Genomic DNA, 14,098 nt, shown 5'->3' with positions numbered 1-14,098 from the left:
AGAATACCTACACAGACACGTTATAGCAGAATGAGAAAAATACGAATATTTTCAGATAAACAGAGAGACTTTATCACTAGTAGACCTAATGAAATTCTAATGGAACTTCCAAATAGTATACTTCGGGAAGAAGGAAATGACCCCAGAAGGAAAGTCTGAGATGCCATTTGGATTTAGTTGTTAAAAGGAAATTTAGGAGTTCCTGTCATGGCTCAGTGGTTAACGAATCCGACCAGGAACCATGAGGTTGTGGGTTCGATCCCTGGCCTTGCTCAGTGGGTTAAGGATCCAGCGTTGCTGTGAGCTGTGGTATAGGTCACAGACGTGGCTCAGTTTCCTCATTGCTGTGGCTGTGGTGTAGGCCAGGGGCTACAGCCCCGATTAGACCCCTAGCCTGGGAACCTCTGTGTGCCGGGGGAAACGGCCCTAGAAAAGGCAAAAAAAAAAAAAAAAAAAAAGGAAATTGAGGGTCCAGAGCAGGGTACTTTTCCGTCTACTGTACCTTTTCTGTGAAGAAAACCACCCCTGGATGACATTAATAGTTTAAAGTCAGAGAGAGAGATGTGCTTTGGAGAGAAATGTAACTTACTGCATTTTTATTGCTTTTCAGCATTTCCGACTTGGGTCTGAGGTAATAAGCTGCTGGTACTGAGTTCTCATCTCGACAGTACCACTCCTCCAGCAACTTGGTCTCCAGCTTCGCCTCTACGGCAGCATCCAAAATCATTTCAAACTCTGAGGCTTCCACTTCTCCAGGGATTCGGATGTTCCCATATTTTTCACCTAATAGTCCCTGTGTATCAATACGAAAGTTCAGTTTAGTGTATCATCAAGAAAGTTCATTTTAGCAGTCATATCATATGGCCACTCAATAAATATTAATAAGTAGACAGCAAGATACATTGTTCCATCAGTTGTGTCTTTTAATTGCAGTGGATACATTTTCCTATGGATTGTTTCATAAGTAAGTTTAGACCATTTATATTGTAGTTATAATAAATTGACACACTGAGAATTGAGATTGCATATCATATCAGTCAAAAAATATAGAATTTTGTAGCAAAGTTATTTTCCCAAAGTTTATATAATGTAACAAAATTTGTGCTTTTTTTTTTAGGGCTGCACCTGTGGCATATGGAGGTTCCCAGGCTAGGGGTCAAATCGGAGCTGTAGCCGCCAGCCCAGCCACAGCTGCAGCAATGCAGGATCCAAGCCGTGTCTGCAACTTACACTGCAGCCTACAGCAACGCCGGATCCTTAACTCACTGAGCAAGGCCAGGGATTGAACCCACAACCTCATGGTTCCTACTTGGGCTTGTTAACCACTGAGCCACAATGGGAACTCCTAAATTTGTCTATTTTGAGGCTTTTTTTTTTTTTTTTTTGGTGACAACAAATGACACGCTGGATTCTATGAAATAGCAAACATGTAAACTTGCAAACAAAAGAATTCAAAGCCCCAGATTTACACAGCTACAAATGAAAAAAGTATGAAATTGTTGAATATGTTGCAACTATAAATCCACTGGTAACTGGAAAAAATTCAAAATATAAGCCAGATATCATTTTCTCCCTATTGAAACGGCAAAGGAAAACACATGCTCAATGTCATTTGGAGGTGTGAGAAAATACCTCTATAGAGCTGATGAATGTGTAAATTGACCCAGTGTTTCTTAGAAGGGTATTCTGGAAATATGTATTAAAAGACTTAAAAATACATGAGCTTTGACTTGGCTTGGTTTTTCTTCTGGGATCTGTCTTTAGAAAGTAATGAAGGATGAATATAAAGACAGCATATTTATGCTGAGCCTGTTTTAACAAGATAGAATTAAACCTAAGTGTCCAGCAAGTGAGAACATTCAAATATATTTTAGTACCTCTATTCCAAGGATAGTACGAAATAATGCTCTAGAGCTGTATTGATGTAGAAAGATGTTTATAATATACTGTTAAGTGAAAAGATAAGTTACAAAACAGTATGTATAAGATCGATCCGATGTATGTTGTATATATGTTATATATGTATACACACACATGAGGGAGATTGTATATATTTGTAGAAACACACATAACAAACACATAAAGATATTGTAAGAATATAAAGCAAGATTACTAATGGCTATCTTGCAGCAGATGGTTTAAATTTTACTTCAGTTGTTTCTTGAGTGGATTGCTTTTTTATTAAAAAAATGTTTGCAATACACATGTGTTACTTTGTAGTAGGAAAAACAACAGGTTTTGTTTGCTTGTTTGTTTTTAATTTTAAGCCTGGTAATGCTGTCTATACTCCTTTGTGGAGCAACACTTTCAAGTCTCCTCCAAGTGTTCACTTGAGCCCATGGTTCTCAAATCATGGTCCTCAGATGAGCCACACCCTCATCACCTGGGAACTTGTTCAGCCTGCACGTGCTTAGGGTCCATCCCAGACCTCCTGAATCAGAAACTCTGGGGATAGGGCTGAGAAATCTATGTCTTAGCAAGCCCTCCAGGTGCCAGAACCACTGGCTTAAGCCAGGAAAAATATTAGCTTAAATAGCACCTGGCATTTCAGTTAGCCTTTGGCATCTTATCTAGTGGAAACAAGGAAGGAAAGTCAAGTCTAACACGGATCTGTACTATCCAAGCCAAGTCGGTCTGCTTTACAGTATCTATGGGACAATTCCTATTTATTTGTGGGTACCTTTCTCCTGTCTTCCTGTTGACTGGCACCTTTACCACAAATGTCCTGTCTTGTCTACCCACTAGAAGGTAAACTGTGGTTTGGCTTCCTTGAGGGCACTTCTTACTTGGTGTTCATCTTGTACAGGCAGGTGAGACAATTTACATCCTGGATAGACCTGTTTCCAAAATAAATTCATGACCTAAACTCTACTATAAGATGATAAGCCCCATGAGGGCAGAAGCCAGAGCTGCCTACCACATAGAAAATACTTTTTTAGGAAAGATATTTGTTGAGTAAATGAACAAACTAAGAGAAAAAAAATCCCTAGAGTTTGTTCTATCCTTATCCAAAACTTCTTGTATTCCAAGATAATATTTCAGCTCTCTACAGGTAGAGTAATAATTTGGGAAAATACCAGTTTTGTCAGCAACTTCACTTCAGCCTGTAGTCTTTTAGCAGGTACTGTCTAAACACATCCCTGGTCGGGCCAGGCTCTGTATCTCCTTGGGACTGAATTCATCTCATCTAACTGGCTGACAGCGGGTGACTATGGCTCACTGAACTCCCTGTTCCAAGCCAAGTTCTCCTCACTACTAGCCTCAGAGACCACGCAGGAGGAGATAGACCTATTTGTTCTCTTGGGCTGCATAAGTCCCTTTGGAAGGGGCTTGAATGGAGGGACTCTATCATGGATCTCCATTATTTCAGCAGGACAAATGTATAGAGGTTTATAGATGATTCCTTTGAGAAAAGATGTTCTCACTCCAAGTGTATCAGTCTGAATGCCAATGAAGAGCACTTTTATTTTATTTTTTATTTTTATCTTTTTGCCATTTTCTAGGGCCGCTCCTGTGGCATATGGAGGTTCCCAGGCTAGGAGTCTAATTGGAGCTATAGCCACCAGCCTACACCAGGGCCACAGCAACATGGGATCTGAGCCGCATCTGCGACCCACACCACAGCTCACAGCAACGCTGGGTCCTTGACCCAAGGAGCAAGGCCAGGGACCGAACCCAAAACCTCATGCTTCCTAGTCAGATTTGTTAACCACTGAGCCACGACGGGAGCTCCGAAGAGCACTTTTATTTTAATCTATATTTGTTTTGGGTTCTTCTTGACAATAGGCCATATGCAACAAAAATAATATTGCTTTGAGTTGTTTTTCACTTAATTCCTTGTCTAAAATCTCTTATGTTAAACTCGGGTAAATGCAGGCATAACCTCTCGCTCGAATACAGACAGAGGGAGATGATCTTTTAAAGGGTAGCCGGCCTGGTGGGTGTCCTATTCCTCTCGGCTAATTCTGGGTAAGGATGGTCAGCATCCTCATTCAGGAATATCTGTCATGAAGAGTGAGATTTTAGTGCTGGGAAGGGTCATCCCGGAAACCCACCTGGGCAAGGAAGGCCCTAAGAGGGCTTCAAAGCAGTAGAAGTAGGACTTTCCAGAGGAATCCCATAAGGCAACCTGTGGAGGTTGGCCACTGGGTAAAGGACTCGGTGAACAGGCAGAACAGTAAATATGGGATTTAGTAATTGACAAGTCTTCATCTAGCAGCCAATGAAGCCCAGGAATATGATGTTCCCAGCAACCCAGATGCAGGGTGACAACAGCTGGGTTTCAGCCATGGAGTGGGAAAGGGGACAAAATAGTGACTATGGAAATAAGATCACATCCCAGGGAAGGACTGTCATCTCCGTATTAGCAGTTTACCATTGGTTCTTCATCCTCCCTCTGCTCTAAACCGGCTGGTCTCAGAGTCTAGGGCAGGATCATATCTGTGGATTCATTTCTGAAATGTGCTCCATGGCAGGCACATGGATCACCAAGGGTATTTGTTAAAGGAGAAGTTATAAAATCCCTTCTTAGACCTGAGGGCCGCTGTGCTTGGGGAGCTGAGGAATCTGGAATTCAAAGTGCAGTTACAAATGGTTCTAGAATATAAGGGCCACTTGCTATGGGCCATGCATATGTGGTCTCAGGAGTAATAGTCAGCGAGCATTGAAGGAGCAGGACGGGGAAACTGCAGATCATTACAAAAATCTAAGTCTATTTAAAAATAATTATTGGCATTGGACAGCTGGCACCAAGTGCTCTAATTACTTAATCAGTATAGTGAGACAAAGTGTTCCTTAGAGTAGAGATTACTAAAGAAGAAAAAGTAACCTCATTCAATTCAAATAACTGATTTTATTGAGCGCTTGCTATATATAAAGCGGTAATATAGAACTTCAGAAAAGTAATCATGAGATAGGCTTAGAGTTACTTATTGGATTGTTCTCTCCAAGACTTTCCCTTCTCTCTATCGATTCTTCCTTTGGGTGGAATGCTCATAAATCATGAAGCAGTTCCTTTTCAAGAGTCCAAAATAAGATTCTGCTTCAATCTTACCTTGCTATTTGAGAAGCAACAAAAAGAGAAACAGCAAAAGGGAAGTTTGCTACCACATTTTTCAGAAAGACTTCTGGGGGTCTGTACAGTTACATGGTAACACACATAGCATGCTGTGTATACTAAGGCTGGCAACAGTCAATTCAGAGAAAGATTTGGTCCAACTCAGTTGCAAAGTCCAGCTCTTTTGGTCAATGGCTCAGAGCAGGGGTAGAGATGCAAGACCAAGGCTAAAAGGCCAGCAGTAAAAGTGGAGGTGGCAAGGTGGAGGGCCAATCTTGGTTCCCTAATCAGACTATTCCTAGCCCTGTAGCTATGGGGAGGGCACATGAATTACGCTAGGGCAGGTGCCAAAACCATCTGCAAGAAAGCCTCCTTTTCTGTTCATAGTCAGTAGGATATTCACTTTCCTAACCAAAGCAAAAGTCAGATTTTTCACATCCTTCTGAACTTCTGAACTCACTGTTGGAGAAGCCTTTTTTTTTTTTTGCTTGGTTAAACCAACTTTGCCAGTTTGTGGAGAAATCTGGTGGAGAGTTGAGGGACTATATTTGATTTTGCATTGAGGTCCATGTTTATTAGTTATACCACTGATCTCATCAGCCTCTGTGACCCTGTCTGAAAGAAACACATTTGCCTGAAATCATTTTCAACTTTTCATTGTTTAAACACTGAGTCAGAACACACACGAATATAAACATTTGGGATTTTCCTGTCTTTAGAAATCCATAATCGCCTCTCCCACCCACCTAATCAAATGTGAGAACATATTTAATTTGGCCCACCCCAGGAAGCAACAATCCAGTTGAGTGCTCAAATATAATCTGGGAGTTAAGCCCAAATGATTGAAAAAAATCTAAGAAAATTGTCTAATTTTTTAATAGCAGTTTCTGTGTATAGAATTCTAGACTAAGAAATACTTCCAGATGCTTTGGAACTAGATAGAAGTGGTGGTTGCACAACATTATAAATGTATTATTGCCACTGAATTGTTCACTTTTTTTTTTTTTTGTCTTTTTGCCTTTTCTTGGGCTGCTCCTGAGGAATATGGAGGTTCGTTCCCAGGCTAGGGGTCGAATTGGAGCTGTGGCCACCGGCCTATGCCAGAGCCACAGCAACGTGGGATCCGAGCCGCATCTGCAATCTACACCACAGCTTATGGCAACACTGGATTGTTAATCCACTGAGCAAGGCCAGGGATCGAACCCGCAACCTCATGGTTCCTAGTCGGATTCATTAACCACTGAGCCACGACAGGAACTCCTGAATTGTTCACCTTTAAGTGGTTTATTTTATACTATATAAATTTCACCTCGTTTTTTAAAAAGAAATCTTTTCAGAATTATTGATTTCTTTATAACTGAGAACCTAAATGTAGAAGGACTCTCCACTCTTTGTATCATTCTTTCCTTTTTTATATGCTGGTATAGATACATCTAAGCCATTCAAAGGCTTAGAGATAACATTTTCTTTCCCCTCCATTGATTTTTCTTTTCTGTTGCACAAGCATTGATTCTTTCCTCTGCCCTCCGTCACCCCCCACCAGCTCTTTATGTGCAGTTAGTTCTGCCTGGGCTTGCAATTGAGAATCATTGGGGTCTGAATCTGATGCAGCTTTTCTTGCAGGAAACAGATCACCACTCCATGGTGCGGGTGATCTCAGAATGTCTTTGTTTTTACTGTTGTGGGATGTCAGGAAAGACAGGTGAAGGTACTTCTTGGGGGGGATGGAGGTTATGCTTTATAGGTGGGTGGGCTGCTATTTGTGAGCCATCAGTCATGGGGGCAGCTGGAAAGGGAGCGATTCTGTCACGCCCCCACCCCCACCACTGGTGCTATAACAAGCTGAAGCACTGACTGTAAATGCCCTACTCCCTCCAACCCAGTCACTGATGCAAGGCAGCTGGGACTAGTTCTTCCTTTCTATAACCTTCTCTTTTATTTATTAAAATCCACATTCATATATACACTTTTCTCTTGTCCATGATCTCATTTAAACATTCATGATTCTGTGAAGCAGGGAGAGTTGCAGAAGAGGACACCAACGCTCCCAGACCTTGCCTGGCTTGCCCAAGACCACTTTTCTAAGAAGATATGGAAACACGAGCCCTCGAATGTGGGGTTTTCAATAACCTCATTCTTTGTACTTCATCAACGTGTTGTGCTATGCCCCCTTCTGAGAGTTCTGTGGATGGTTTACTTCTAATGATGGTTTTGCCAGCCAGTGCCCTTTGCAGGGTCACCATGTATGTTTGTGCAGGTGGGCACTGCACGCTTTGGGGAGCACTGTTCACAAGGACTGCCAGATGTTCAATGTTATGCCCTTGGGTGTTGGCATTCTTTTTTATCTGACATTGCATGGAGGGGAAAAGACGGTTGTGGTGTATTCCCGGAGTTCACAGCTAACCTTTACAAACAATGATCTATTGCAGAGTGAGATCAATTGAACCACTCCAAGAATCAGCTGCACCTACTTTACACAATGTTATTTTCCCAGTGTTTTTCCAAAGAAGCACCTTTGCAACTGATGTTTACATTTTTAAAATAGAAATAGAAGGTACTTTTTGTAGAAGTGGATTTTAATTCAATTACTCAAACTTTCAAGTTTCAGGTGTCACAAGAAGCAAGAGTAAAAGGAGGAAGGGAAATATGATGGTTACTTTTATATGTCAAGTTGACTAGATCACGGGGTGCCCAGATATTTGGTGAAACATTAGTTTTTGATGTATCTGAGAGAGTGTTTTTGGACGAGATTAGCATTTGAATCAGCAGACTGAGTAAAGCAGATTGCCTTCAGCGGTGGGAGTGGATATCATTCAATTCTTTGAGGGCCCCAAGAGGACAAAAAAGTAGGAAAAGGGGCAAAGTCGCTCTGTGCCTGACTGAGCCGGGGCGTTGGTCTTTTCCTGCCATTGTACCGGGACTTATACCATGGGCACTTCTGGGTCTATGGCTTTTGGACTCAGATGGCAACTACACCATTGGCTTTCCTGGGGCTCCCTCCAGCTTACAGAGGGCAGATTGTGGGGCCTCTTGGCCTCAATGATCATATGAGCTAATTCCTTATAATAAATCATATGTGTGTGTGTATGTATCCTTTCTAATACATAATCTCCTATTGGTTCTATTTCTCTGAAGAACCGTGGCTATTACAGGGGACGAATTGGGAAATAATCATGACAAATGACTGAAATAGTATTTGTTAGGACTACATACTGTCCACGTTAAAGATGATCTAGATCAGATCTTTAGGGAAGATCGTATGTTTGGCACCAACAGACATAAAAGTGATATCTTAGCCATTAGAGATAAGGACTTCCATTCATGGTTGCCAAGATGGGATGTTATACTTAAATATACTTATATACTTGGTCCATACAGTTTAGTATTTTTTATGTCAAAGCATTCAATCATCCGGATATCCACGATGGAACTGACAGTATATAATGACTAGATATTTACTTGCGTCTGTCTATGGGCAAAAAAAAAAATGTCTTCCCACAATTTGTACATAGTGAGCCTGTATTTCACATCCTACAAACATGAATTTCTGAAATAGGATAAAGAGGTACATTAATGCACATGAATAATCTACAGATACGTAAAAAACATTTTGAGTTTGGAAAAAGGCTAAAAGTTAGGAGTGACCTTAGCAAGTTGCTTAACTAACTCCTTTGAGCCTCAGCTTTCATATCTATAAATAGAGCTAATATTTCACCCTTGTATACGTACCTGGTCACACATCCACTCTGGTTTCTTGAGGGAATCAAACAGTTACTCTAGGTGAAAGCACTCTGAAATATAAAGCACCTGGCGATGTAGAAGGCACCACTACTTAAACTCCGTTTGTAGAGAAACATACATTCTTAGCACATGCACAGGTACAGACCGGTAATAGAAATAAGCTGGATAGACGGAGAAGTATAACTGGATAGCTAGAGAAGGGGAAAAAAATCTCTTAATTGAAGAAAGAGAAACAGAAGATCAGGAGGAAAAGAATGGGTAGATAGTTGTTTACAGGTGGAAGGAAGGTGAGAAACTGTAGGGTGAGATGAGAACAAACTCCTCCACTTTTCTGGGTGAAGAAAAAGAGCCTTAAAAGAATTAAGCGGGGTTAACTGCCTTAGTGGGCTGGAATAGCAACAGAGGTGTGGGGTTAGCATTTATGGATTAGAAGACAGGCAACACTTGAGGGGGTGCAGAGAGTCCACACATAAAATAGACATTTTAAAAAATGAAGAGGTTTGTATTATTGTGTGTTAATCACCACGTCTACAGGGATTGCCACTTTGCAGGAAAAGACCAGCATGACTATGGCCTACACATGTGCCCCAGTACCTAGGTTGATGCCCTCACCCACCACGTGAATGTAATAGGGCCTTTAAGGAGGTGATTGAGGTTAAAATGAGGTCACGGGCGTGGGGCCTTAAGCCAATCAAACTGGTGCCTTTATAAGAGGAGGAAGTGACACCAGGGCCTCTTCTGCGGGAAGACAGTGAGGAGGAGGCCGTCTTCGAGCCAAGGAGCGCCCTCTCACCGCAACCCACCACGCTGGCGCCTTGATCGTGGACTTCCAAACTCCAGAACTGTGAGAACATACATTTCTATTGTTTAAGCTACCCATTCTAGGGTATTTCCTTTTGGCAGCCTGAGCTGACTAATACAAGCGTAAAGATGAACAAAATGAAGCAGGTTTTGTTAACGAAAGATCTGGTATGTTTGGCAATTCATCCTAAAATGTTTTTCGGGGGTTGAGTCATTGATGACGTGACTCACAAGTTTCGTTTACTATACCACAAATGAGTTAATGCTTTGATCTAGTTTCTTTGAGAGTCAGCTCAAATACGACTATAATTTTACCTTTTTTCTTAAAACTGATATTCATGGTTTAACTACGGCTATTAAATTAACATACTGAAACCCACTGCAGAATTTAGCAGATATCAATAATATTTACTTATATCCATGGTAATTCTGCTATCTTTTACTTATTGCAGTGTGCTTTTCTCTGTAACGAAGTTTCAATACCTTGAAAATACTGAACAGGAGCTCCCGTCGTGGCTCAGTGGATAAAGAATCTGACTAGGAACCATGAGGTTGCGGGTTCGACCCCTTTCCTTGCTCAGTGGGTTAAGGATCCGGCGTTGCCATGAGCTGTGGTGTAGGTCACAGGACGCAGCTCAGATCTGGCAAGGCTGTGGCTCTGCTGTAGGCTGGTGGCTACAGCTCCGATTTGACCCCTAGCCTGGGAAACTCCATATTACACGAGTGTGGCCCTAGAAAAGGCAAAAAGACAAAAAAGAAAATACTGAACACAACTATTATTCTGCAAAAGAATTTCAATCTAAAATGGAACCAGAGGATATAAAATGATAAAATGGAAAGTCTCACACATGTGCCCTGATTTACGGCAACCTGCTAAGACTGGAATTTTTTTATGTGATAGGGAATTGGTCAGGAATTGTATCAGCCTTGGGAAATAAGGCTTCTGGTTTCCAGAGGCATGAACAAGAAATGGCTCAGGTTGGGTTGGTCTTGCAAGATAAGCTGACTTGAACCTCATTTATATGACTAGGCTGGTTTTGTCTGGGGAATTTTCAAAGCTGGTCTAGATTTGGTTTTGACTTGAACACATGCTCCCTGGACTTTTGCCTCCTTGAGTTCCCTGCTCATAAGGACGGCCTCCCCCAAACCCTTGAACGGTCTCACCTGCAGCTTGCTATAGTTTGTGTCTCTCTTGAATTGCAATTCTACGATTCCCCAACAGGCTCACCTTTTCCCCATTTCAAATGCCTCATTTTATCCTTTGATTTAGGCTGACAATTCTTTAGAAACATGGGAGTCAAGGAAGCAACCAAAGCATGAGAAGTTTTGGTAACAGGACTCAGGGAATGGAGCCATTCTGGAGCTTGCCCTTAATTTAATCAGTTCCAAGTACAGATTGCAATCCTAACCCCAGACAGTTACCTTATAAAACTGAGAAATGTGTAAGAATTACATTCTAAAATGCTAGAGGGAGGGAGTTCCCGTTGTGGCTCAGTGGTTAACAAATCTGACTAGGAACCATGAGGTCATGGTTCTATCCCTGGCCTTGCTCAGTGGGTTAAGGATCTGGTGCTGCCGTGAGCTGTGGTGTAGGTCACAGATGTGGCTTGGGCCTGGCATGGCTGTGGCTGTGGTGTAGGCCGGCAGCGGCAGCTCTGATTTGACCCTTACCTTGGGAACCTCCATAAGCTTCAGGTGAGGCCCTAATTTAAAAAAAAAAAAAAATGGTGAGATGCTATTATATGGTGCTGCCCATGAAGCAGTTAGAAATAAGGACTTGTAAAGTAGTCAAAAGAGGAATCTGGCTGGGAAAGCAGTCCTGGAAATCATCATGCATTCATTCAACAAATAATTGGGCACCTGACTTGCTGGGTGAACAACAATTTTGGTTTGCTCAGGACTGTCCTAGTTTGAGCACTGAATTTCCCAGAATCCCCCTCATTCCCAGGGGAGGCTGGTGACTCTAACAAGACGGTGAACACGGTCATGGGCCCTAATATTTTGAATGTTCATTCTGGGAGAGCAGTCAGAGATCCATATGGATTAGATAGTTCAAGAAGGAATTAGAGTGGCAAGAGCACAGGGCTGAGGATCACTAACCCTTCTGTGGGCACAGAATCAGGAGGAGGGAAAGCGGTGGAGTGGAGTCACAGAAGACCCGAGGTGGGAATGGCAGTATTCAAAACATTTGTATAGAGCTCTAATACAGCAATGGGAAAATGGACAAAACCCACGAACAGGTAGTTCATAGAAGCTGACACACAAATGCCAGTAAGCATAAAAGTTGATAATGATTCTCTGCTCCTTTAACACCCATAGAACACAGGTGATTAGATTTTTTCCTTATCAAGCTGATAGTAAGTGGTATGCTCACAAAAGAAAATGGGCACTTCTAGACAGAGTGCCAGGAAGATGGGAAGAAACATGCTGAGAATGCAATTTGGCAGTGGGTATAAAATTCCACTTTGAGAAATTCATCTTACTATTTATAGATTTGTGTACAAAGAAGTTCAGCCATTTTTAACTTTTTTTTTTTTTGGTCTTTTTAAATTTTTATTTTTAGGGCACCATGTGGAGGTTCCCAGCTAGAAGTCTAATCCGAGCTACAGCTGCGGGCCTACACCATAGCTCACAGGAACGCCGGATCCTTAACCCACTCAGAGATCAAGCCTGCAACCTCATGGTTCCTAGTTGGATTCACTTCCACTGTGCCATGACGGGAACTCCCCATTTTTAACTTGTATCTTGGCAGCCTTCTTCTATAAGATTTTAATTTATCAGTGTTAATATAAACAAAACAGAGTAAAACTACCCACCGTAATTACTAATTCACATAAAGTACGGACAGAATTCTACTCAAGTTTCTATTTTTCTAGTTATGAGAAATTAAAAAGAGAAACATTCAAAACATGAAATAACTATGTCCCCACTGTCCAGCTTGAAAACTCAGCGTTGGTCATATTTTCAAGTGATTTTTAAAAAATGAAGACAATCTCATAGAAGAGTTTTAGATTTACAGAAGGAGCAACCAGATAGTACCAGACATTCCCCTGTATCACGCTGTCCCCCAGTTTGCTCTATTTTTAACATCTTCCATAATATGGTGTATTTGTTACCATTATTGAACCATTACTGGTACATTTTAATGAACTAAGACACATAGTTTATTCAGACTTCCTTAGTTTTTACTCAATGTAATGTTTTCCTGTTCTGGGATGCCATATTACATTTCGTTGTCATTTCTCCTTAGGTTCATCGTTGGTGCAATATTTTCTCAGGTTTTCTTTTTTTTTTTTTTTTTGTCTTTTGTCTTTTGTCTTTTTGTTGTTGTTGTTGTTGTTATTGTTGCTATTTCTTGGGCCGCTTCCGCGGCATATGGAGGTTCCCAGGCTAGGGGTTGAATCGGAGCTGTAGCCACCAGCCTACGCCAGAGCCACAGCAACGCAGGATCCGAGCCGCGTCTGCAACCTACACCACAGCTCACGGCAACGCCGGATCTTTAACCCACTGAGCAAGGGCAGGGACCGAACCGGCAACCTCATGGTTCCTAGTCGGATTCGTTAACCACTGCGCCACGACGGGAACTCCTCTCAGGTTTTCTTTGTTTTGATGACCCTGACTATTTGGGGGAGTATTAGTCACATATTTTGTAAGATGTACCCTATTGGAATTTGCTTGATATTTTTCTCATTATTGGACTGGCGTTAGAGGTTTCGGGGGAAGAAGATCATAGAAGTGCTGTTTTCCTCATATGAACAGTCCTAACTCAACATAGTTTGCCTGATGGTATGGATCTTGATCACTTGGCTGAAGCAGTGTTTGTTGGGTTTCTCTACTGTAAACTTAGTCCCCCAAACTCCATTTTCCTACTGCACACTGTAGAAGGAAGTCACTCTGTGACCCACTCTTAAGGGGTGGGAGTTGTGCTCCCCTCCTTAAGGGTGGAGTTATCTATATTATTTACATATAATCTACATAATTTGGAATTGTGCACAGAATTGATTACCAATTACTCTTTTATATTAGGGAACTTGTGGCTATTTTGTATTTCGGGTTATAATGCAATGCTACTTTTTTTCTTTTTTCTTTTTATTACTCAATGGATTTTATTACATTTATAGCTGTACAATGATCATCACAACCAAATAATGCTACTTGATTTTGTTGCTCGAATTATTCCATCTTTTTCCCTTGGAAGCTCTTTCACTTGGCTCCTTGGTGCCTTTAACATACTCCCTTCATTATGGCAATTTTTGTTTAAGAACAACTTACTATCTGGCATAAGATACTCCAGACTCATCTTGTATGTTTCCTGCTGCAGTCTCAGAATCACCCATCTCTCCAAGGAGCCCTTGTTCCTTTTATTGGAGAGTTGTATTAAAAATCAAGATCTGGGAGTTCCCGTCGTGGCGCAGTGGTTAACGAATCCGACTAGGAACCATGAGGTTGCGGGTTCGGTCCCTGCCCTTGCTCAGTGGGTTGACGATCCGGCATTGCCGT

General features: G+C 41.7%; 1 protein-coding gene and 1 long non-coding RNA gene across 2 annotated transcripts in view; one reads left to right on the top strand and one right to left on the bottom strand.

The window, feature by feature from the left end:
* NWD2 (NACHT and WD repeat domain containing 2) overlaps window positions 1-14,098 on the bottom strand; it is a 209,464-nt gene that overhangs the window by 20,077 nt on the left and 175,289 nt on the right. The window contains exon 4 of the mRNA XM_003128911.6: window positions 590-793. Coding sequence (XP_003128959.3) covers window positions 590-793 — 204 coding nt within the window. The remainder of the gene's footprint in view (window positions 1-589; window positions 794-14,098) is intronic.
* Window positions 3,669-10,437, top strand: LOC110262076. Its single transcript, XR_002346601.1, has 2 exons — window positions 3,669-9,641; window positions 10,051-10,437. It is a non-coding gene; the product is annotated as an uncharacterized LOC110262076 (long non-coding RNA).

Source organism: Sus scrofa, chromosome 8, assembly GCF_000003025.6.
Source record: "Sus scrofa isolate TJ Tabasco breed Duroc chromosome 8, Sscrofa11.1, whole genome shotgun sequence".
Classification (NCBI taxonomy): Eukaryota; Metazoa; Chordata; class Mammalia; order Artiodactyla; family Suidae; genus Sus; species Sus scrofa.
Note: the sequence above shows the minus strand (reverse complement) of the source record. Positions and strands in the feature narration are given on the sequence as shown.